We start from the raw sequence: 26,557 nt of genomic DNA, 5'->3' as shown, positions 1-26,557 counted from the left end.
TGAGCCATTTCCCTCGCATAAACCCATTGATCTGTACAAACTCAGCTTCCACCATGGTATTCGACCAACTGAAAACATTTGAACTTTGTAGCTCGACGAACCTATTAAAGGCGTAAATATTTATCTATCTTAAGACTTTGATAGTCTTTTTGTACATTTCATCTTCGTCAGTTTGATGATCAACATACATGAACAACTCTTAAGCCGAGAAAAGCCTTTTACAGTAAACGTAGCCGCCATTCATATTTGATCACATGACTTAAGTTTTGTCAACACGCACGCGAGCCTGCTGGAAAGTGTACAGAGAAATTCTTTCAATCCACACCCATAGAAAAAGTCCGTCTTGTGTCTATTGACTGGTTACGTACATGCGTTGCGGAAAGAAAATCCTACCAATGACACAATACGAGGTGAAGTAAAGGAAATTTCTCGGTAATAGATAGTATGGGCGTACTTGGCGAGAGAATCCCTCCAATGTTGTTTCGCTCCCAACTTCGAGGCATGGAAACTAGTGAGCGGCGCAAAGGTTATTGGGAGAATTAAAATGGCGGAGACTATAGAGCCACTTATCAGCTTGGAAAATTTCGTCGTGATTCGTTAGTTTCTGGACAGTTGTAAGGTAACAATGAATGCTTTTAAACCTGTAATACTACCACCAGGCTAAAATTTAAACTTGTCTAATTTTTTTTTGATGAAGCACTGCAGGTTAGAAACAAGCGAGTACTTGGAAGGTCCTCCTGATCTGATCAACAGTGGAGAAAGATCTTTCAAAAAGATTAGATTCCCTATAACTGGGGCGTCGAAGTTTTCTGCGGCCAGAAAAATAGTTGGACAGATTGGAAAAGAAGTATTTCTACGAAGGACCTTAGCACATGGTTCTCAGTATAGTATTGGGTTGTTTTGTCTAGCTGAGGCAGGAGAACAACAAATTGGTTGGGTCCCTGAAAAGGACCGAGCAATTTTGGATGCTGTTGGAAACGCATGCGACTTGCCAAACTTTCATGCACAAATTGACAGTGCAAGTGGTAAAAATATGGGAAACAAATTTACCAAGATAACAATATTTATAATTTGTGAAGCTTGTGAAATTATTAAAATAATCAAGTTATTTTTTACTTGATTATGTGGAAAATTTATTGATAGTTATATGTGAATCACGTTTCTTTTCTTAAATAAAAATGTGTGTCTTTAAGTGTATATTTTTGATAGGTTTGTTTGTTGTGGAGCATATAACCCGTAATGTTTTCCTGGCTATTTATTCAGTAGCTTTGACTGTATAATTTAACAATAACTGTTGTGGTAATTCTGTTTAATTATTTTTTGGCTAAATTGGTTTGAAATCTGGATATTTTAGACTATGGTGATTTATGAGCATACAAAAGTAACCAAAATGATTATTGTGTTTATTGCAAGGGATTCTGTAAATATTTTTAGGGTTTAAGGAGAGACTGTTGCTAACTTTGATTTTATCACTTCAGTCAAATAAAATCGCCTTAAGTCGCTTTAAGTCGCCTTAAGTTGCCTTAAGTCGCCTTAAATCGCCTGGGGTTGCCATGTTTTTTCTGCCAATTTTTCTTAAGTCGCCTTAAGTCGCCTTAAATCGCCCAAAGTCGCGGCGACTTAAGGCCCCAGAGTAGGCCTTAGGTTGATTTTTCACTTTCTGTGAAACCCGTTTATTTCACATCTATGCTTCCATCAGGATTCATATTCGACAGTAAATCTACATTGACATATCCAGGTTCAGCCTCATAGCCAGCGAGGGATGGATTTTGACTGGATTGTAGGTTGGTTTTTCATTTTCTTTAGCCTGTTGGGGAACACCTGGGTTACTTTCATCATCGCGAAAAGAAGAAGATTACAAACAACAGCCAACTGGTTCATCCTTTCCCTGGCGGTTGCCGACCTGGGTGTTACTTGTGGATATTTTCCAACGTTCTTGATTTGTAATGTGCTAGTGGATACATGTAACAACGACGTTCGCCTAGTAATTGCTCGCTTCTTTATAACCACTTCTGCCTTTTGCCTCACCGCCATGGTTGCTGAACGCTATATCGCTATCGTCCATTCTTTAAAATACTTCCGTTTCTTGACGAAAGCAAACGTAGCCATTATTATTGCGACATGTTGGACCATTCCATTTCTTTTGAAAATTTGTGAACTCATCATCTATCTTGCTAGAAGCGAACTGTTCGCCCCAAGAACGGCTATATTTGGTTGCATTTCCATTGTGCTCTTCGGCGTGTTACCAACAATAGTTCTGCTCGTGGCACATTTTCACATCCTTTTAATTGCTCGCAAACTCTCTCGCGAGATGAAAGTTCTTTTTAAACAAGTTCGTTTTAACGTAACAGCAAACTGTCAAAATTAAGGAAGTTGCAAATGCGAGATTAAAAACATCCACAGTGAGGCTGGTCACAGTACTTGTTTTTATATTCACAGCATGTTACGGGATCGCTATCTATTTGACAATCTGCGTTTCTTTTAATCTCTGTAATGTGTCTAAATATGAAAAAGTGGCATATCGTTTGCTACTTTTGGCCAATTCTACGCTAAACCCCTTCGTGTACTCGTTTTTTAAAGAGGATATCAAAAGAGAATCAAAGATTTTCTATTTCCAAAGAAAGAAACTGAAAATACGTCCCTTTGTTGGAAATCCCATTATAGCAACACTGGTCACTCGCGTAGTTTTTTTTCCTATCTTTATTCTAGTCGTCACACGCTTCGTATCGCGTCGATCCTAGCCTATTCTTTTACAAACCCACAATATCTTAAAGACCACCCTTGGTTTCGCGTTGCGAGGTTACAAGGCTGACGTCACTTTTCCGACACCTTCCGGGTGGATCCAGATAGATAGATAGATAGATAGATAGATAGTTTATTATCAAAAACCTTGCAGCCACAGGCTGAATTACGTTTGATTTACAATAAAATATATACTACAAAAAATACATGGCTAAGAAGAACTTATTAAAAAGACAAAAATATATAATTAAGAGAAAAACAATATTACATCATTGCTTTATGGACATAGTGATGGATAAAACTATTTCGAGTACGAATGGTGTGGAGGCGCCGTGTAGTAAAAGAGTGCTGACTCCTTAAATTGACTTCGCACTCATTCTTGGGAGGTAGTAAGCTATAGAGCTTGTGCGAGGGATTAGACAGGATGGAATTAAAAAGCTTATCACATAAGAACTCGCGGCGGTTGTGTAAGGGAACTAGACCAGTCAAAAGAAGCGCCTCATTGTACGAACAATCTGGATAGATAATACGTAAAGCTCGCCTTTGACATCTCTCAAGATCTACTGAAAGGTATTGCGGGAGGCTATGATGATAAACAGGGCATGCATATTCAGTGACAGGCCTAATACAAGTCAAATAGAAGAGCAAAAGTTCCTCCGACTTGACCTGTGCACGCTTAAGCTGACGCAAAAAATACAGGCGCTTGTTTACTTTCTTTACAACTTCGGATACGTGATTATTCCACGTGAGATCGCAAGATATCTGCAAACCTAAGATCTTTGCTTGCTCTACACACTCTAAGTCCTGATCATTAACCTTAATTGGATCAAAGTTCTTTCTAGAGTGACTGAATGTTATGCGCAGTTCCTTGCACTTGGTTTCATTTAATTGGAACTTGTCAGCAGAAGCTTGCGTCGCGAGTTCGTCAACCGCTTGTTGGACTTTGCTGACCTCAGACTTCATGACTGTTTCAGAAATAGTGGAGTCATCGACATATTTCCACATGTCTGTACCCGGGATGATGAGGTCGTTTATCATAATAGTAAATAACCAGGGGTCAAGTTTTGTGCCCTGTGGGACCCCTGATGGGATGGCCCCCCACTCCGAGTAACAGTCCTGACTAAGTTTAACACGCTGTCGGCGACAGGACAGAAAGTCCACTATCCAGTCAATTATTCCGCTTGGAAGATCGTATGAAATGAGCTTCTGAACTAGGATCTGATGGTCAATGAGGTCAAACGCCTTGCGGAAGTCAAAGAGGATGGTTCTGACAGTTGCACCGTTCCCATCCGTAGCACTAAGCCATGAGTGGACCATGCTTATTAGTGCTTGTGTCGTACTGGAACCTGGCACAGTCCCAAACTGCCGTACATCCACTTTCGCCAACACAACAGGCTTGAGGAAACTCTCCACGACGAAATCTTCAGCAACCTTAGAAAGCACGGGAGTTAGGGATATTGGACGTAGATGTTTGTTTACATCGTGTATTGGATTCTGCTTTGGTACTGGAGTGATGTTAGCGTCCTTCCAAGACTGAGGCAACCGTGCTTCCTTAAACGAACAGTTAAGGATATCAGTCACAGGTAGTGCTAGTAAATCTGCATTCTCTTTAAGAAGCCAACCGGGGATTCCGTCCGGACCGGTTGCCTTAGTTGGATTTAAGGCGGATAGCTTCTTTAAAACAGAGAATTCTGATACCTGGAAAGCACTCTCCTGGTCAGAGTTGGTTGAGGTGTTAGGTGAAAGGGGGGTGAAGACGCGCATAGGAGCCAAGAACGCCTGGTTGATGGTGTTAGCAATGTCTATCGTGCTTGGAGGCGAACCTCTCTGACCACAATCAATATGTTGGTAGAGGTAGTAAACCAGAGTAGTAAACCAACATCAAAGTACCAATGCTGTCTGCAAAACAGGTTTTAGCCCAAACAAGACGAGTGAACTATGCCAAATACATTTGAATTTAACCAAATTTGTAGTACTGATGATGAGTGGAGATGTAGGGTGACATAACTAAACGATTTTTACTCTCAAATAACAATTCAAAGGTCTGCACTCGAGTGTGTGCTTATCAAAGAAGAAGTTAAGAGGGAGTCTGTGTATAAAGATACCTTTTTACGACTGAGAACGCATTTCTCTTCCCCGTCACAAAGCGTGTGAAATGTCCGTACAAAGTATCTTCCTGACAACCAGGACAACAGTAATGATCATCGCAATCTGTTGGGAAATTCCACTTCCTTTTAACGGACTTTTTCTCAGCAAAAGTTCCATTAAAGAAACATCTGTAGTCGGCATCATTTTCACAATACTCCCTTTCTACGACCTCGGCCGTGTGCGGTTACCAAGACCTCGAGCACAGTTTTTTCCGAACGGACCTGCCGGTTGGTGAATAACATATCTAGTGATGATGATTAAATAGATAAGAAAAAATGAAAATTGCTGTGAAAGAGCTCTCGATGTCCTATCAAGCACTAACAAGTGCTGCCAAGATAATGTACGGACTAGTGAGTTCTAGAGTCAGTTTTGGGTTCGTTTTGCTTCCTCGTGACGCACGAGGATAATGCTGTCTTAATGAACAATCTGCAGGTGTTGCAAAATAAGGCGGCAAAACTACTAGATAAACCATTGTACTCTTCTGCAACCGATGCTGTCAATCAGCTCGGCTGGTTAAATTTAAAACAACGCAGGCACTTCCATCATTGCTTGTATCTTTATAAATGCGTGTATAGAATTACATCTAACAAATTGGAATTATCTAGAAAATGCGATGTACATAGCTACAACACTCGTTGCAATGATCATCTTAGACCTCCGTCAGTAAAACAGAACTGGGTTAAACAAAGAACCTGTTATCATGCCTTTGAAGACTGGAATTCCCTCGAAAGTGACTTGAAGAACTGGCATTATCACAGGCGGCCCAAGCTCTCCTTGAGAACAACATAAGGAACACAATTTGCATATTTAGAAGGATTTGTATGGGATTTTCTACAAGATATCCACAGAGATAGTTAAAAGTGAAAATATTAAATAAAAATGGCTCACCTTGTTCCATACGTGTGTTGTTTGCTCCTGGTGTCATTATTTTACCGATTTCACTTGATTTAAGCGGTTTTTTTTTAATCCTGGCTTTCTACTACATAAAGAGAAGATGTAGAATGGTAAAATAATTACACCAGGAGCAACCAACACACGTATGGAACAAGGTGAGCCATTTTTATTTAATATTTTCACTTTTAACTATCTCAGTGGATTTCTTGTAGAAAATCCCATACAAATCATTATAAATATGCAAATTGTGTTCCTTGTGTGGTTTCCAAAGAGAGCTTGGGCCGCCTGTGGCATTATATGTCAGTTTAGAAATAATTTTTTTAAATCTTTTAATTTATAGCTTACTTTTGTACTTTTTTTTAATATCTGCAATTTGTGTACCTACTTTTAACAATTTAACGTTATTTTGGATCAGGACCTCTCTGTAGATCACCTACGGGTGAAAGAGCTTCCTGCTTAAATATGATTAATTATTATATTATTATTATTATTAGTATATCATGAGGTCATTTTCCTCTTGGGGAGCGCTATTTTAATGTTGTCAAAGAAGTCAGATTGATGTTTGAACTTAGCCAATATAGACTCATAGAGGATGCATTTATCAAGTTTAGTGTCACATAATTGTACACTTTTATTTTATCCGATTGTTTAACGTTTTGCTGAATGAAAATCGTAATCAGAACTATTTGGACTTTGGCTTCTGTCGGATGTGAAGGCAGATTTTATGCCAATAGTTGCATACATTTGATGAGTCAATAGAACATACCTTTATTAGCTGTCATAAATGTGCCTTCAGTGTTTGAAAAAAGCAAGAGATATGTTAATACGGTAAAGTAGTAGTAGTAGTAGTAGTAGTAGTAGAAACTTTATTAAAGTGTCAAAAACCGTCTAGCCAGGGAACAAATCCCCTACTAATTTGGGGACACCAATTAGGGGAGAATATACAAACTAAATACAGTAGTAGATAAAATTAAAAGTAGTAGATAAAAGTAAAAGTTGTTTAATTTGAAAATAACGTCGCTTTTCACCCTACACTCTAGCGACTTTACTGACGTTTATTCTGTTAATGTGATACTAATATGATATGATGTTTAATGAAACCTTCTGCAGAGAACTGGATTACAGGTTTGTTACAGTGAGATGTTGTTAAGGTTGAGAACAGACGTCGGCAATTTTCTCAGGCGCCTCTGGCAGCCGCCTCAGTCCATATCGATCTCACCTTCCTACCCATCCTACCCCAGGGGAGGACATCCATCACACAGTAATCTCGTGTGTGGGAAATTAACGTCTTCTACCCCAACCCTGCAGGAGACGGGACCTCCATTCATTCGTACCTATCCGAGAATACTAGAATATCTAACCTTTTCTTGATGTTATAGAAAGGTAGCAAATTCTTCTCAATTATTTTAAGACCTTGAGTGTTGGTCCGGCTGGGGCTCGAACCCTCGACCTCCCGCACAACAGTCCAGCGCACTATCCATTGGGCTAACTGGGCGGCGGTAATCTGTTGTTAATCAGCAGAGTGGTAAGTCTTTCTAGTTTTGCACGTAGGCTGCGAATGCATTTTCATTAGCTAATAAACTTCTCTTCTCGATATTCCTTGGCACCAAAGTACTGGTTTTCTTTTTAAAATGCATATCATACAAACTTAAACTTAATACACTGGATCCCTTAGCAACCATTAAGAAAGAGTGACAAATGGATTCTTGTTACGAAAACGATATTCTAATTTTGAACTACAGAGCAAAACTTGCGAAAGTAAAATTGGCATAAAAGATTAACTGCAAATGTCATAAGTTGAGGAAGACATTTAATTCTACCGTGAATGTCGAGGCAAAAATTGAAAGTTGCCATCTCAGTGAAGTGACTTTTTGTTTTAAAGAAATGTTTTTCTCAGTTTTTGCAACTAAAAAACCTAGTGAATATAATGCTCAGGGGTTCTTTATCAACGCTGCACTAAATCACTAGCGTTGCCCACTCATATTTTACCTGACGTATATGAGAACGATCCTTCGCAGTAAAGCACTATTTGAGCAATAGTGAAAATCAGACCTGAAAAAAATTTCAGGCCTGTACGGGATTCGAACCACTGACCTCTGCGATACTAGTGCAGCGCTCTACCAATTGAGCTAACAAGCCAACTGGGAGCAGGCCATCAAATTAATATTCATATTTTACCTGTTAGTAAATTCTAAACTACCTTTATTTAGTAGAAAGGTAATTTGGAAATAGCCCATTTCCGAATTACCCTTTGCAACTGTCAAAGATGTTTCAGTTAGGTCAAGTGAAAGTTGTCTAATTTGGAAATAACTTGGATATATCAACAAAGTTGAAGTGGTAAATTGGCCACCGTAACGATTACAAAAGCTGACGTTTCGAGCGTTAGCCCTTCGTCAGAGCTCCGACGAAGGGCAAACGCTCGAAACGCCAGCTTTTGTAATCGTTACGGTGGCCAATTTACCACTTCAACTTTGTTGATATATCCAAGTTATTTTGTTACTCCCACCGACGCAGCCCCAAACAGTTTCTTTCGAAACTATCAGCCATTATTAATTTGGAAATAATATCGATTTTACTGAATATTTCTACTGTTGTCATTCATTGGAGTGATACATCATTTTAGTTTTCAATAAATGCTGTCAATGCAGTTTGATCAACCAAACCCCTTTTCGTCCCTCCATATTCCTTGTCACAATAGCATTGCTCTTCTTTTCAAAGTATAGCATGGAAGTGGATCACCTTTAGGCAATACATCAAGGAAAAGTAAAAGGTGGATTGGTGTTCCCCAAATATTATTCTAACTTTTGACTACAAAGCACTAGTAAAATGAGCGGGAACAAATAAGTTATGAGAAATTTAATACAAATGTCGCGTTTATTTTACCGTGGCTGTCACGGAAAATATAGGGAAACTTCCTGAAATGGCGAGAGGTTATAAGATAATTGTATGTGGAGAGTTTAATTGCAAAAATAATTTTTTTGGAAAATTTGGAAATGAAAAATGAATGCTTTTGTGATCTTCGTTATTCTATGTTCTTAACTTCGCGTCTTTGTTTCGTCTTAAGTAAGAATAAAATTAGCGTTATAGAGCAGCTTGATTTTGAATAAATTTCTTATGTATACGTGCCTTTCGAATTCAATATCACACAGAAATTCATGTAGAGATGGACGAATACACTATATATTTTTAAAGGACTTAGAGTGATGTAGCACATTTTTTTTTAAGCAGGAAGTGTTTAGTCCATTAATAGCAGGTGTGTCGACAGCCTCGCTGATCGGCTAATGTGAACTTGAATTACAAATGAAGTAAACGACAGTGAAGCATGCTTATTCATTAGGGAGATCTACCCACACCACCTGTAAATAAAAAAGGAAAAACCTGTGCAACATCTTTCGAAGTCAGTAATTTCCCCCCTTCTCTTTTTATTTCATATGTATTTCATATCCCTGTTTTAATTGTGATATGCAATTTTGAAGAAAATGCTTCTTCTAATGGGGTGCTCTCGCCGAGCTAGTTCTGAACTTTATCTTAGAACAAACAGAACTCGCACCTCACTTTTCCGTGGTTTTTTCTTCAAAACAATTATCATTTTGTGGAATAGTATTCCTGATGACATTAAGTTAGCTACTTCCCTGGACTTTAAGCGCAAGCTCAAATCTTTTTTCTTCTGGCGTTTGCATTATGTTTTTAGTCGGTATAATATTCGCTCGTACAAGATTATTTGTTCGAAATGCAGAAGAGTGAATAAAAGAAACGCATATCCTTGTTAAGATGCTTTTATTTAGTCATATATGTGTTTTGTTTTTAGGTTTATGGGGTTGGGTAAGGTGTTTGAACCTTGTAGGGGATGCTGTATCCTTTTGTTCTAGCACCTGTATATATTCTATATGTACAAATGTTGAAATAAAAAAAGGAAATTCTCACGTTTCGGCTTAGCTATAAATAGCCTACCAGCATGCTATTCGTTTTGTATTTTCTACAGGCACCGCATATAATAAATTCGAATACAAAAAGTGATGTGCTAAAATAGGTAGGTTCTCTATCATTTTGCAAGCTTGTGGACTTCCGTGACAACAATAAGGCTCGAAAATGTAGAAACAGTGCTAAAATATATCAGCTCTTGTTATTAACAGAGAGGCTGTCAAACAACAATTGAGTGATGAAAAAGGGATAAATAATGTAGAAGCGAACATTGATTAAAAATTAAACAATACTTAGGTGTCTATTCTTGAAGGCGCCAGTAAAAGTTAGTTTTCATTATCAGATCCACACTGGGACACATTTATGGACACTTTCCTTAAACATAATGCATATTCGCTTATCGAGTAAAAAAACACACAGAAATACATATAGAGCTGGACAAATATACTGTATGTTTTTGGAGTACTTAGTGTGGTGTAGCACACTTTTTAGTTATGTGAAGTAGGACGTCTTAAGTCCGTTATAGCAGGTGTGCAATAAAATATAACATAAGTCTCACTGGTTGGCTTCGCGCTGGCAAATTGTATATGAGTTAAAAGTTAAAGCGAACTTGAATTACAAATGAAGTAAAAGATATTACAACGATATCATTCTTCTTGGAGATCTACCACGCCAGTTAAAGTTAGTCAGTCTTGTTCAGTTGCCAACATTTGAATTATTTCAATCATCGCGAAAAGATGATTACAGACAAAACAAACTGTTTCATCCTTTCCGTAGCGGTGGCTGATCTGTTTGACACCATTAGATACTTTCCAGCATCCATGATCTGTGACAAATAAACAATAAGTCTCACTGTTTGACAAATAGAGGATGAGTTAAAACTTATTTTTTAACCTAATGTCTCGATTATTTTGAAATATGTCTCCCTATTTGTTTCAGTGGGAGGACTGCCAAGGGGCAATTAGCTGGTGACGAAAAAATTAATTAATCATGTAAATTATATCTTAATATTTAATCGCCATCCGCGCAGACTTTTATTTGAAGAGATCACTTTCGAATTGCATTCTGAAACCCGCTAAATTAAGCATCTCTGCTTCTATCAACACTCCAAGTAGAAAAAAAATTTCACTATCGAATCCAGATTCAGTCTAGCAGCCTGCAGAAGATGCATACTGATTGGATTCTTGGTTGTTTTTTCTCTTTTTTCGGTCTGGTTGGAAACAGCTGGGTTATATTCATTATCGCAAAGAGAAGACGGTTGCAGACAACAGCCAACTGGTTCATCCTTTCCCTGGCGGTGGCCGATGTATGTGTTACATGTGCATATTTTCCGGCAGTTATGATCTGCGAAGTGGGCGATGATGTTGAATGTACAGGCGACATTCCTCATATAGTCCTCTACTTCTTTCGAGATGTTTCTGCCATTTGCTTGATCGCCATGGTTGCAGAACGCTACATTGCTATTGTTCATCCGTTGAAATACATTAGTGTCCTGACGACTACCAGGAAAGTCATTATCATTGCGAGTTGTTGGGCATTTCCATTTCTTTTGGCCATTTGTCAACTCATCTATCTCGCAAGCAGCGGGCGTTTCGCTGCAGAAACGCGGACATTTGTGTTAATTCATAGAGTGCTCTTCGTAGTGTTACCAACAATATTTGTACTCTCGGTACATTTTCAAATCATTATAACGGCTCGAAAACTCTCTCGGGATATGCAAATTCTTCTGAAACAGATAAGATTTAACGCTGTGGCAAACTCGGTGAAAATAGTGGAAGCTAGAAATGTGGGATTAAGAACATCCACTGTGAGTTTAACATCTGTAATTATTATCATATTCATTGCATGTTACGGAATAGAAATCCATCTGTCAATTTGCTTTTACTTATATGTCTGTGATCCGTCAGAGTTTGAACTTGTGGTTGCAAATTTGCTGTTTTTTGCCAATTCTACGTTGAATCCTCTTGTGTATGCAATTTTTAAAGAAGATATCAAGAGAGAATCAAAAGCTTTAATGAACCGCATGAGGTGCCTTAACGTACGTCTCTTCCGAGGTCATTCAGAGTAGAAAGAAGGGATTGGAACTCCTTACAGCATTGGTGACTACAAGAAAAGAAATAGTTAAAACACACAAGTGAACTTTATCAATTAGCCTAAATTTAGCCCAGAACGTTTGACTTATGATGAGAGAAGATGCAGTGTGTAGCTACAGAACGGTTTCTGTACTCAAACAACAATTCCACGATGTGCTCGGTCATAAATTCACTTGTGTGGACGCTTATTAAAGAGGACATGAAAAAGGAATCCAAAGGTTTGCTTGACTACAAAACGCATTTAAAACAAACTTCTACCCTGATACAAAACGTGAGAAGTCTAGCAATGCTGGTCGCAACAATCAAAGTGACAGTATGATGGAATGGCTATACTCTACAAGGAGAAACCTAGGATTAAATTCTCTACAATCTGAGGTGGGTGACTGTGCTTGACATGTGGTGGATTATGGAGGAATCCACATCTCGACCTGCTTCCACCTACTTCTGTCCGATGTTATTACTCTGAACATAGACTAACAGCATTTATTTGTTGCCTTTCGCCAATTCTTAATCAAAACCTCTTGTGTACGCGTTCCTTAAAGAAGGTATCATGGAAGAATCAAAAGCTCTTCTTTGCCGGAAGAGGCACTTAAAACTACATTCTCTCAAAGTTAATCTACATTCAGAAGATGTAAAGTGAGTTTCCTCCAGCAGTGCAGATTACAGATTAAGAATAAAACAAGAAATTTTTTTTTTTAAACCCTAGTCATAGTACGTTTCTTTTACGATCTTTGACTGTTTAGGTCATCGGATTTAACGTTAATTTTTCTAACAAGTGTATTCAGTACAAAAGACAGGTTGACCACTATTTGCCTCAGTAATGTTTGGTGAACGAGTTTCTTGTTCCTCGGTGCACTCCGCAACATGTGTATTTTACTACCACCAGTATCAGCGTAAAGACCATAAAAAGAATATTCTGTTTTTATGAAAAGGTCGCAGAGTATACGGAGACAGAAAAAATGGGTATTTTGTAGAGGGGGAAAATGGGTGGCTCTCTCCGAAGTACTCGGCGAGAATCAAGGAACCAATTTAAACGCCAATGATCGAGCTGCGCACAAGAATCGCGCACGCAAACAGGAACTCTAGTGTGGGCAAAACTCAAGGTCAGCTTTACCAACCCAAACATGACCACTGCACCTACGAAACTAATTATTCCCAACCACAACAAGCGATCAAAATGTCTAACACGGTAACAAGGGAGTCTGCGAACTGAGCCAAGTTCAAGTACATACTAAAAATAAAAGATCAAAACTATAAAACTACCAAAATAACACGTAGCCAAGACTTAACAAAGAAAAAGGACTCAAAATAACAGTCCTTCAAAATGCCTCACAACACTAGAAAATGTACTGTATCATAAAAATTATGTTTTGCAAGCTAAATTTTAAAAAATATGTCAGTAAATGTGCAGTAAATTTGTTAAATATCAAATCTGATGCCTTGAAACGGGTTTGTTCTCTATCATTTTACAAGTTTTAGCCATTCGTGTCAAGATTTGCACAAAATATCTGTAAAAATTTTTGCTCTTATGAGGGAAGCTGTTAGAGAGTAGTTTGCTGATAAGCATAGGTTGCTTTTAGGTGAATTAAAAAGGTTTTTAAATCATGCCTTTTAACTCTGTATCCAGCTGCACTCAGAGTTTCATTAAAAGTAATGGTTTTATCCATGGATAACAAAAGTGATGTCTAAACACGGGTATCTTCTTTAATGCAAAGACGCGAATATTCAAAATGTTTCCAAAAATATGACAGTAATGTCAATGAGTGTCATTAATTGAGTGGCTGCCTAAGGGCAATACGCCCGTGAAAAAAGGACTTCCTTTGTTTGAGTGTTTTTTCAAATAGCATCTAAAAGATTTCTTTAACTCTATAGCCGGCGGCGCGCAGACTTGTATTAAATGAGATCTCTCTCAAGTTGCACCGTGAAACATCTGTGCTTCCATTCCTAGTCGCCAGTACATTTTCATCCAGATTCAGAGTCAAAGCCAGTAGAGAATGGATTTTGATTGGATCGTTGGTTGGTTTTTCACTTTCTTTGGTCTAGTGGGAAACAGCTGGATTATTTTCATTATCATGAAAAGTAGAAGATTGCAGACAAAAGCCAACTGGTTTATCCTTTCCCTTGCTGTGGCTGTGATGTGCTTGTGGAGACATGCAGCAACGACATTCGCCTAGAAATCGCTTTCTTCTTCATAGAAGCTTCTGCCCTTTGTTTGACCGCTATGGTTGGAGAACGTTATATCGCTATCGTACATTCGTTGAAATACGTCCGTTTATTGACGACTACAAACATAATAATCGTTATTGCGAACTGTTGGGGAATTCCGTTTCTTTTAGCCGTATATGAAGGCATCTCCTATCTTGCCAGCGTAGAGGAATCCGCTGAAGGAACACTTATATTCGTTGCTATTTACACAGCACTCTTCCTAGTTTTACCAACAATACTTCTCTTAGCGGCACATCTTCATATCCTATTGATTGCTCGCAAACTCTCTCGGGAGATGAAAGTTCTTTTGAAACAGGTTAGATTTAACATAGCGGCAAACTCGGTGAGAATAATGGAAGTAAGAAATGTTGGATTAAAAGCGTCCACCGTGTGGTTGGTGACTGCACTTGTTGTTATATTTATAGCATGTTACGGAATAGAAATCCATGAGACAATCTGCTTTCTCTCCAATCTTTGTACTGTGTCTGACCATGAACTAGCAGCAGCAAATTTGCTCCAATTGGCCAATTCTACTTTAAATCCTCTTGTGTACGCGCTCTTTAAAGAAGATATAAAGAGAGAATCAAAAGTTTTCCTTTGCCGCAGGAGGAAACTGAAACTACGTCTCTTCCAGGTGTGAATTTCGTCAGGTGCGCAACGTAAACAAAATATGCAATTAATAAAATAAAATATACAATTATCAGGAAGAGGAGCGGTTGCCGTGGGAATTACCCTGGGAGGAGCTCGCCCAGGTACACGGTTATGACACCTTCCTGATTTATCGACTTTTATTTGAAAATACGTTTTTCTAAATAGCTTGGACGCTTTTCCAGATTCTAATATATTTTTTGGAAGCGTTAGGTAAAATGTTTAACCTCAATTTAGTCAAATAAAAGAAAAAATGATTTCTTCGGCATCTGAAGGTGAAAAGTACCCTTAATTATTGGTTAGTTGCCATCTCAGTGAACGAAAAGTTAAATATCAATAAATCATGTGGATTCTTAGGAACCATAGCCCCATGACAATAAACCTGTCAGAGGCTGTTGGCATGCAAAGGTTACCGAAAAGAAATTTCTAGCCAGTCCAGTCATCCATCACACAAATGTACTTTATTATGACAGGGGCGTACTCTGCGTTGCCATGAATTAAGCCTTCCTTTTTTGTGGTCTAGTTAAAAACGATTAAGAACAATTGTTTATCAGCCCCCGCCTTTAACCCTCTGGTTTGCGCTTTGTTGCAGCGTCCTAGGATAAACAACGCTATAAGAAAATGTGTTGTATTATATATTTGTAGCAATAATGCTTTTTCAGGGTAAGTAAAGCATGTACATCACTAGATAAGGGGGTTGAATGGAATTATGCGAACAGTTATTAGCGACATCATCCATTGTGTTTGGTGACCATCTCTAGGGAGTTAGCTGACACGATATGAGTTACTCTGTTCACTGTGTCATTTCAATGACAAAAGTGACATCTCCTAACGGATATGCTCTCTATTATTTGCAAGTTTTCAGTTCTTCAGTGTCCTCACCTATTGTTCCGTCAGAGAGCAATTGCCTGGTGAAAGCAGGACGTCTTTGTTTGAGTGATGCCTATTGTTATGGAGAGTGCCCGTATATTATCTAGAAAGCGTTGCGTTACGGAATTGCTAAAAATAGAACTTAGAAAGTTTCTGAAACGCTTAGTCATGCTGACTCATTAAAAACTCTAAATAGAACTTTCTAGAACCCTCAGTTAGCATATTTTGTTATGATGCAATAGTGATGTAATGATACTAAAAATAGTTGTCTTACAGATCCCAAGAATATTCTGGAACATTTTGTAAAACATATATAAGGAGTCGCGATCGGTTAAAGTTAGACCTTTTTTTCAGTGAGTTAGTGCTGTCGTGAAGAGCCCAGAGGAGCTAGTGTTGTTACAGAACCGGATAGAGAGAATCGTTGGATTTATTTACCATTACTGGAATCGTCAGCCGTGTGAAAAGCTACCTTGAGAAAAGTTTTGTAGACATCGATAAGCTACGAGGATCATTGAAGAGAACTGTGAGCTGTGCAGTAGTGCACTGAGATTATAGTTTTATAGAAGGCTTTAGGATAAGAGGAAATAGTTATTTTATTGGTTATTGGTATCGCTCCGTTGTAAGATTATTACGTCAGTTAACAAAGTAGTTGAGTTGGTACGAGTTGTATCTTTCTGTCGGTTGTGAAAATACCGTAACACTATTAAATATTTTGATGATATCTTTTAACTCTCTTGCCAGCCTCACATAGAGTTGTATTAAAGGTGTTCGCTTCCGCCGAGTTGCATTCTAAAAATACTGACCTGTAGTAGCAGGTGTGTCAATAAAATATAACATATAACATAAAATAAATACATATAGAGCTGGGCAAATACACTGTATGTTTTTTGAGGACTTAAAATGGTGTAGCACACTTTTTAGTTATGTGAAGTGGGAAGTCTTAAGTCCATAATAGCAGGTGTGCAATAAAATATAACCTAAGTCTCATTGATTGGCTTTGCCTTGGAAAATTGCATATGAGCTAAAAGTTAATGTGAACTTGAATTACAAATAACGTAAACGATATTGAAGTAGATTTGTTCTTTATGAAGCCAGAACACGGTACGCAGATCTACCACGCCAACTATTCGTTGAAAAGAAAAGGATAATTACTATGCAACATCTACTGAAGTCGGTAAAATCCCCAGTCGCCTATTTAATTAAGATGGATTTTCGTATTGCTTTTTCCACGGTGATCTGCAATTTTCAAGGAGACTCTTCTCACATGTCGGCTTAACTATAAGTAGCCTACAAGTATGCTTTTTGCTTTGTATTTCCACGGGTACCGCAAGTGATATAATAAATTTGAATAAAAAAAAGTGATGTCCTAAAACAAGTATGTTCTTCTCCAATTTGCAACCTTGTGGCCTTCCTTGTCTACAATAAGATTCGAAAATGCAGAAACGATGCAAAAATATATCAGAGATGTCACTCACTTATTGTTATGAGTAGAGAGGTTGTCAAAAAACCATTGACTGTTGAAAAAGCCATGACTGATGTTAAAGCGCACATTTATTGAAAATTAAGCGATATTAAAATTCTTTATTCTTTGTGGTGCCAAAATCAGATCCACACTGAGACACAAGGATAGACACTCATCTTAAATATAATGTATACTTGCTTTTCGAATTAAAAAACACCCAGAAATATATATACAGATGGATAGATACGCTGTATGTTTCTGGAGGACTTAGAGTGGTGTAGCACATTTCTTAGTTATCGTGGGGTAGGAAGTCTTAAGTCCATTAATAGCCGGTGTTTCAATAAAATATAACATAAGTCTCACTGATTGGTTTTTCGTTGTCAAATTACATGTAAGTTAAAAATTAATGTGAACTTGAACTACAAATGAAGTAAACGATATTAAAGCATGTTTATTCTTCATGGAGATCTACCATGCCAGTAAAAGTTAATCGGTCTGTTTGGAAACATTTGGGCTATTTCAATCATCGCGGAAAGAAGATTACAGACAACAACAAATTAGTCCATCCTTTCCTTGGCGGCGGCTGATCTGTGTGTCACCGTTGAATATTTTCCAGCCTCCACGATCTGTGACAAATAGACAATTAGTCTCACTGTTAATTTGACAAATGGCAGACAAGTTAAAACTTATTTTTTAACTTATTGTCTCAATATTGTTTGAATGCTTGCAGCTATCCGTGTCAGAAATAAGACCTCAAAATGCAGAAACTATGTAAAATATCTCAGGAACGACAGCTATTGGTTTCAATATGACGACTGTCAAGAAGCTATTAGTGACTGAAGGAAGAACTTCTATTTCTTTCGTTGTCCACTCAATAGGCATGTAAATTATATCTTAAAACTACGTAGCCAGCCGACTAAGAGAGAACACCTCCAAATTGCATTCTGAAACCCGTTGAATTAAACACTTCTGCTTCTATCGACACTCCAATAAACAAGAAATTTACATTATCAAATCCAGATTCAGTCTCACAGCCTGCAGAAGATGGAGCTTAGGCCCTTTGCATTGTGAAAGCAACATTTCTGTCTACAGCTGCATGTATTTGATGGGTCAGTGAAAGGTGCATACATTTTCTGTCAGAAATGTTCAGTTAGTTATTTGGAACTTTCAATTAAAAGGGACGCGTCTAAACAGCTAAAACCTCATTTTCGCCAGTGCATATTCATTCTAGCTCGCGAGAGCAGATTTCCTTTTATTTTTTGTTCAAAATTGCCCACGGAAAGTTTACTAAGGGCTCTATCGATCGGTAGATTAAGAATGGTTTTTTCGTAGTCTAGAATGTTGGGCTGTTATATCAGTTGAAGTTCAACACCAGCTACAACAATCCAATAGGTTGTCCTCTGGTGCAACATTGTGATCAAACAGCCAAAAAATGTAAGGGATACTTCAATTATGCAAAGCGAAAGTTGTTGAATTTGCAAATAATATCGCTCCTACCCTCGGACGATTTATCTGACATTTCTGCTGTTGTCGCTTATCAGAGTGATAAATCCCTTTAATTTCCATTTGAGCTTCGAATGCAGTTTGATCAACTAATAAACTTTTCATCATTCCCTATTCCTTATCACCCCCCTCCTTTCATTACAGTTAAATATCTAGAGGATATTACATGGCCGCGCGGAGTTACGAAATTTCTCTTCGTGCGTTGAAAACTATGATTGATCTTGATTTATGAGCTTTCCCGATGTCATGTTCTCCCAACATTTCGCACGGCCTCGTCACGCGATAGAGCCCGGAAAAATGTGTTCTATTGCTTAATGAGGATGGTGATGATGACTTGAATGTTAGTGCAACTGCAAATGAAAGTATACTTTTCTCTTTTGTTGACGAATGACGAATAAGAATGCCCAAAATTGTTATTAAATGCTGATTAAAGTGCAAAAGTTGTTCTTGAATCTGATTTACGCGCAAATGATCGTATTTCGTCGCAAAAGAATGTAACTTCACCCAATTGTTCGTTTTAATTTCACACGCAAATGAATGCGTATTTTCTTGTAATAAACAGCAAAGGGTATGCTACCACCAGTGTCACACCTGAAGGATAAAAGGAATTATAGTAAACTTTCTTGGTGACATAATCCTTTGTGTTCAGTGACTATCACACGGTGGTAGGCTAATGACATCGGGAGTTACTCAGTTTGTTGATTGATTTATTTGAACAACAATGGTGACTTCCTAAACCCGGTATGTTCCTCATTATTTTGAAAATTTGAAGCCATCCGTGCTACATTTAATTTGTGCAAAAATATATCACGAACGTTATTGTCCCTACATGGTAAGCTGTCATAGAGCAATTGGCTGATGAGGATGGGTTTCTTTAAATTGTGTTCTAGTGTCCATTGTAAGTTTAAACTCTGTAGCCAACTGCACACAAATTTGTATAAAGGATGATCGCATCGGAGTCGCATTGTAAAAGCCTGTGATCCAAAGACCTCTGCTTCCGCCAACGTTCCTGGACTTAGAACCGACAAAAAAAGAAATCATAAGAAACTTAATACAAACGCCACAGGTTGTAGTACATGTTTATTTTAACGTGGATGTCACAGGAAAAAATAACACTCATTCACATTTTGGAAGGTGATCAGACAGTCTACTTGTAATGATCTATTTGAGAACCAAATTTGATGCCTTGAAACAGGTTTATTCTCTATCATTTTACAAGTTTTTAGCCATTCGTGTCAAGATTTGCACAAAATATCTATAAAACTTATTGCTCTTATGAGGAAAGCTGTTAGAGAGCAATTTTTTGATTTCCAAAAGGTTTTTAAAATATACCTTTTCATTCTGTAGCTAGCCGCACACAGAGTTACATTAAAAGTAACAGTCTTAAAGTCGCTTTGCGAAAACCCATTATCAACATCTTAGTGTTTCTTTTCTTATAATCTGGCTTTTTTTAATGACGCATGAAGTCAATTCTATTAAAGGTAATTTTTCGCTTGTGCATATATATATCAGCAGCAAGAGCAGTAGTCTTTTCAGCTTCTGCGTTTATAAAAAGAACAGTGGAAAGTTAATTAAGAGCTGCTCTTTCGAACAGGGCTGTTATAAATTACCAGCTTCGCGCCTTCATCTCGTTTTAAGTATTAAAGAATATTGAATTACAGTGAAAATTACTTTAAATTACTTTACTTTATTAGTCACAAATGCATACTTTGTTTTGCAAAATAATGGAATTAAAGAGATGTTGCGCAATTATTTTCAGTTCAAGTAGGAAGTCTTCGGTCCACTTGAGTCCATTCCCAGCAGGTGCATCCCTAAAAATTATAAAATCAGCCATATTGATTGGCTAAGTGTTGACAAAGTGACAAAATGAGCCAGAAGTTAAAATTAATTGAAAAGTTAATTTTAAGTCATTAAGTCATGTTTATTCTTTATGGCGCCAGTAAAAGCTATGCGCGTCTACCACGCCAACTGCGCGTAAAAAAAAAAAAAAGAAAAGCCGTATGCAATATCTAATAAGGGCGCTATTTTTTTTTCTCCATTTTCTACATAGCTTTTCGTAACTATGTTTCTATCAGGACCTGCTTGTTGGAGAACAACGGTTTTTTACATTTCGGCGTAATCATAAGAAGTCCGCGAGCATGCTTTTAAGTTACGTCGCAACTGACTCGTATTTCGTGCCATCCTTTGTGGCCCTCATGCCCAGGCACATATCAGAGGTTATTTAAAAACTAAAGGGTGCTGAGGCAAAAATCCTGGCCAGTGCAGTCATCCTTTGCATAAGTACACTTCATTTCTTGAGGATGACAAGGGCTTTTTTCTGTCGCTATGAACTAAACCTCCTTTGGTGGTTAAATTAAGTCTTCCGACCGTAAATATATCGATAATTCTCTAGGCTTCCATCTTGTTTTCGTATTTTTAGAATATTAAATTATCAAAATTGTTAAAATGTGTTTCGTTCTATAATTCAATGGCTCTTTTAAAGCTCCACTAGATTGCGTGGTATGTACATGTGGCCTGATTAGAAACAATTAAAGGAGTGATTTTACCGATACAACTGAATGAATCTGTTTGTAGATTGAGTTACTAGAATTGCAAAAGCGATGTCTTAAAACGGGTATGTTCTTTTTTCTGTTGGTGTTGTTGCAATTTTGAAGCCATCCACGTAAACAAAAAGACCCCAAATGCAGAAATTTTGCAAAAATATATCAGTGACGTCACTTGTCATTAATTGGGCGGCTTTCTAAAAGAAATTCGCTGTTGAAATAAATGACTTAGCATATAAAAGTTATCTTTAAACTACGTAGCCAGCGGCGCACAGACTTGTATTAAAAGAGATCGCTTCTGAGTTACATTCTGAAAACTATTACAGTGTGATTAACTGACGAGACCAAGCGATAATCTGTTGATTCATTTATTTGAATAACAAAAGTGATGTCTAAACACAGGTATCTTCTTTACTGCAAAAGACCCGAATATGCAGAATTTTTGAAAAAATATGACAGTAACGTCAATTATTGTCATTAATTGGGTGGCTGCCTAAGAGCAATACGCTCGTGAAAAAAAGGACTTCTTTTGTTTGAATTTTTTTTTTTTTCAAATAAGCATATAAAAGATTTCTTTTAACTCTATAGCCAGCGGCGCACAGGCTTGTATTAAATGAGATCTCTCTTGAGTTGCACCGTGAAACACCTCTGCTTCTATAAACGCTCCTAGTCGCCAGTACATTTTTATCCAGATTCAGTGTCACAGCCAGTAGAGAATGGATTTTGATTGGATCCTAGGTTGGTTTTTCACTTTCTTTGGTCTTGTGGGAAACAGCTGGATTATTTTCATTATCGCGAAAAGTAGAAGATTGCAGACAAAAGCCAACTGGTTTATCCTTTCCCTTGCGGTGGCCGATCTGGGTGTGACATGCGGATATTTTCCTGCATCTATGATTTGCAATGTGCTTGTGGATACATGTAACAACGACATTCGCCTAGAAATAGCTTTCTTCTTCATAGAAGCTTCTGCCCTTTGTTTGACCGCTATGATTGGAGAACGTTATATCGCCATTGTACATTCGTTGAAATACGTCCGTTTATTGACGACTACAAACATAATCATCATTATTGCGACCTGTTGGGGAATTCCGTTTCTTTTAGCCGTTTATCACCTTATTATCAATCTTGCCAGCATCGAGGATTCCATTGTAGGAACGCTTACATTCGATGCTATTTACACAGCACTCTTCCAAGTTTTACCAACAGTACTTCTTTTCGCGGCACATCTTCACATTATATTGATTGCTCGCAAACTCTCTCAGGATATGAAAGTTCTTTTGAAGCAGGTTCAATTTAACGTAGCGGCAAACTCGGTAAAAATAATGGAGGTTAGAAATGTTGGATTAAAAGCATCCACAGTGTGGTTGGTGACTGTACTTGTTGTTACATTTATAGCATGTTACGGAATAGAAATCCATGAAACAATCTGCTTTTTCTTCAATCTTTGTACTGTGTCTGACCATGAACTAGCGGCAGGAAATTTGTTCCAATTGGCCAATTCTACGTTAAATCCTCTCGTGTACGCGTTCTTTAAAGAAGACATCAAAAGAGAATCAAAAGCTTTGCTTTGTCGTAGGAGGAAACTCAAACTACGTCCCTTCCAGGTGTGAATTTTGTCAAGTACACGACGTAAAAACAAAATATGCAAATAAAGTAAAGAGGAGCAGCTGCCGGGAAAATTTCCCTAAGGGGCTCGCCCAGGTACGCGATTATCAAACCTTCATGATTTTTTAACTTTTATCAAAAGTATATTTAACAATTATTCCACTCGCGCTTGTTGGATATGAGATGATAGATAGCCAACGAGGCGCGTAGCGCCGAGTTGGCTATAATCATCTCATATCCAACAAGCGCGAGTGGAATAATTGTTTTATTAAAAACGTTAAATTAAATTATTAAATTTTATTAAATTTTTAGCTCCCTTTTAATTTTAAGCTGCCACGTACGCTTACCATATTTGTAGATTATGGTATATTGGCTGATATACCATAATGGCTAAGCCAATAAAAAGTCTTGAATTACATTATCCAATGATCTAGTTTTTAATAAATATATATATAATGTGTGGTGGGCAGAAAAAAACAACTACATATATACATCCCTTATATACCATACTAATTGCTAATTAACATGATTTATGCAGCATGTCATGTTAATTAGCAATTAGTATGGTAAATAAGCGATGGTATTGCATTATTCTGCCATTAAAATCCCCTGATAAATGGGCAACCACGAAACAGGTCTGTAGGGATGTATATGTAGTTGTTTTTTTCCGCCTACCATACATTATACCCGCTCTACTATTTGTATCGAGCACTGTTTCACGGACACCAAGTTTAATCCCTCTATATATAGATATATATATTTATTAAAAACTAGATCATTGGATAATGTAATTCAAGACATTTATACCCTAATCTACAAATATGGCAAGCGTACGTGTCAGCTTAAAATTAAAAGGGAGCTTAAAATTTAATAAAATTTAATAATTTAATTTAACGTTTTTAATAAAACAATTATTCCACTCGCGCTTGTTGGATATGAGATGAATGTAGCCAGCTTGGCGCTACGCGCCTCGTTGGCTATCTATCATCTCCTATCCAACGCGCGCTCGTGGAATAATCGTTAAATATATATGTATTTATAAATAGCCTCACACAGAGTTGTATTAAAGGTGTTCGCTTCCGCAAAATTGTATTCTTAAAAAAAACTGTTAATTCAACATCTCTGGTTCCATCAAAACACGTCATCAAATCCAGATTCAGTCTCACAGCCAGTAACGAATGGAGTTGGTCTGGTACTGGATCCTAGGATTGTTTTTCACTTCCTTTGGTTTGGTGGGAAACAGCTGGGTTGTTTTCATCATCGTAAAAGAAAGAAGATCGCGGATAACATCGAACTGGTTCATCCTTTCACTAGCGGTGACCGATATTAGCGTTACTTGTGGATATTTTCCGACGTCCACGATGTGCTTTGTGCATACGTGAAACAACGATGTTTGTCTAATATTCGCCAACCGCCTCCCGGTTAGCTCAATTGGTTAGAGCGCTGGACTGTTGTGCGGGAGGTCGAGGGTTCGAGCCCAGGCCGGACCAATACTCACGGTCTTAAAATAACTAAGGGGAATGTGCTACCTTTCTATGATATCAAGAAATGGATAGACATTCTAGTCTTCTCGGAAGGACGAATAAACCGTAAGCCCCCGTCTCCAGCAGGTTAGGGGGCATCTGTAAAAAACTCGCCTTTGTTGATTGTAAACTGCCACTGGCAGTCTGTTAAAGTCCCCCGCACAGTATTGTAAAGCGCATTTGATCATATGCATATGTTAATTTTCGCTATCTAAATGTTAACTCATTCATTCAACGTTAGTTCATTTATCCATTAATTCATTCATTCATTAACACCTACTTCTACCAAAACGTGTCTGTCATTGGCTTGATCGTCATGATTGCTGAACGCTATATCGCCGTAGGGGATTCGTTAAAATATGTCCGTTTCCTGACGGCTTCTAGGACAGTCACAACTATTGCGACCTGCTGGACAATTCCACTTCTGTTGACCACTTATCGACTTATCATCTATCTTGCTAGCATGGACCAATTCACCGCAGAAAGGCCTACGTTCTTACTAATTTACACCGTATTCTTCAAAGCATTACTGATAATGCTTCTTCTCGCGGCACATCTTCAAATCCAATTAATTGCTCGCGAACTCTCACACGAGATGAAAACTGTTTTCAAACAGTTTGAATTAGAGCAATGATAAGACTCATGACCAGTGAATACTCTACATCGAAAAAGTTCTTAGTCTCAAGCGAGCAGTTTGCCTCTTTCATGTCACACGAGATCATTTTTAGTTTGGACAGTCATTTCAAAGTTATCGTAGCACGAGATTGATGTTTCCGACGTAGCCAACGGATAAGAACTATAGAGTGTTGCCTGGTTGCGTGTTTCTACTCTAAAGCAACTTTTCTGCCAACAGCTGCATGTATTTGATGGAATAGTGAAACATACTTTCATTATCTCTCATAAATTATCCACTGAGTGTCTACAAGTTTTAATTGAAGGGAAAGCTCCTCGCTCTTCGGTTAACACTTTAGCGACTCCACTGACACTTGTACTGTTAGCAGTAAATAGAGTGATTACCCATATTACTTCTTATTATAGACTGCAAAAACAGTTTTATCAACTTGTACACTTTTCCTGGCTCCATATCCCTTGTCACCATTGATAGCACTGTTCTTCTTTTCAAAACTGATAAAGCGTGTTAGTTTACGCAGTTTAACACAAAGGCGGGGAATCAGCTTTTGACAGAAAATCCATCAAGAAAGACTAACAGGTGCATTCCTGTTCTGAAAACAATATTCTCATTTTGAACAACTTGATGAGCACGGACAAATAATCTATGAGAGAATTTAAAACAAATGTCAGTGGTAGAGGAGCATGTTTATCTTACCGTGGGAATCAAGGAAAAAAACTTGAAAAATCCCGCAAATGTTAGAAAGGTTGGCATCTCAACAAACAGCCAGTTTGTTTTCAATAATCAGTTTTCGGAGTCTTTTGAACCCAAAAATACTAGCTAAAATGATATTTCTTTATTTCGTTCTTAGTATTGATAAAATTAGAGCAAAGTTTAATTATGGATTCTCTTTTTAATTCTACGCACTCATCTTAGGCTTGCAAGAAAGAAATTTTTGATATTGGTTGAATGGTAAATTTCGGATGCTGGACGCTAGTAGCCGGTTTTCGATTTTGGACATTGGTAACTATGAAGGTAGATCCTGGACAAAATGTTCCATTCGTCGTTTCGTTATGGCGTTTCGTCGTTTCGTTATGTCGAGTCGTTGTTTTCCGAGTTCGACTCGTTGAACTTTCAGTTCGTTTCGTCGTATTGTCAGTTCGACTCGTCGTTTTACGAGTCCGACTCGTCATCGACCACATCGGTTCGTCGTTTTGTGGTTTCATCATTTCGTCATGGCGTTTCGTCGTTTCGTTATGTCGTTTCGACACGTCCATTCAACAGGAGCTATAATTCAACTTAAATTACATGAGGAGTTACTTGATTTCATACACTCTTACATGAATCATTAATGTGGTATCTATAATTTGCCCTCTGCCGAAGGAAATGGATCTTTAGAATAGCCACTTAGTCTGCAGAAGCGTCCGAGTTATTTTGAAAAAAGTATTTTCAGTTAAAAGTTAATGAATCACTTGGGCGAGCACCCTGGAGTAAATATCGCGGGAGTCTATCTTTTTGTCGAGGGTAGGAGATAGATAGATAGATAGATAGATAGATAGATAGATATATAGATATATAGATAGATAGATAGAGAGATAGATAGATAGAGAGATAGATAGAGAGATAGATAGATAGATAGATAGATAGAAAGATAGATAGATAGATAGATAGATAGAGAGATAGATAGATAGATAGATAGAGAGATAGATAGATAGATAGAGAGATAGATAGATATATAGATAGATAGATAGATAGATAGGTAGATAGATAGATAGATAGATAGATAGAGA

The 26,557-nt window shown here is 37.8% G+C and overlaps 2 protein-coding genes across 2 annotated transcripts; both read left to right on the top strand.

Moving 5' to 3' along the window:
* The first annotated feature begins 1,556 nt into the window (after window positions 1-1,556).
* On the top strand, window positions 1,557-2,841 carry LOC111329342 (neuropeptide FF receptor 1-like). Its single transcript, XM_022934013.2, has 2 exons — window positions 1,557-2,123; window positions 2,440-2,841. Exons 1-2 carry the CDS (start codon window positions 1,763-1,765, stop codon window positions 2,739-2,741), a joined length of 663 nt encoding a protein of 220 aa, XP_022789748.2. The 5' UTR covers window positions 1,557-1,762; the 3' UTR covers window positions 2,742-2,841.
* Window positions 2,842-21,643: 18,802 nt separating this feature from the next.
* Window positions 21,644-23,055, top strand: LOC148718146 (alpha-1A adrenergic receptor-like). The gene has a single exon (XM_088743852.1). The coding sequence runs from the start codon at window positions 21,746-21,748 to the stop codon at window positions 22,637-22,639; it is 894 nt and encodes a 297-aa protein (XP_088599978.1). The 5' UTR covers window positions 21,644-21,745; the 3' UTR covers window positions 22,640-23,055.
* The last annotated feature ends 3,502 nt before the right edge of the window (window positions 23,056-26,557 follow it).

The sequence above is a fragment of the Stylophora pistillata genome, chromosome 13 (genome assembly GCF_964205215.1).
Source record: "Stylophora pistillata chromosome 13, jaStyPist1.2, whole genome shotgun sequence".
Classification (NCBI taxonomy): Eukaryota; Metazoa; Cnidaria; class Anthozoa; order Scleractinia; family Pocilloporidae; genus Stylophora; species Stylophora pistillata.
Note: the sequence above shows the minus strand (reverse complement) of the source record. Positions and strands in the feature narration are given on the sequence as shown.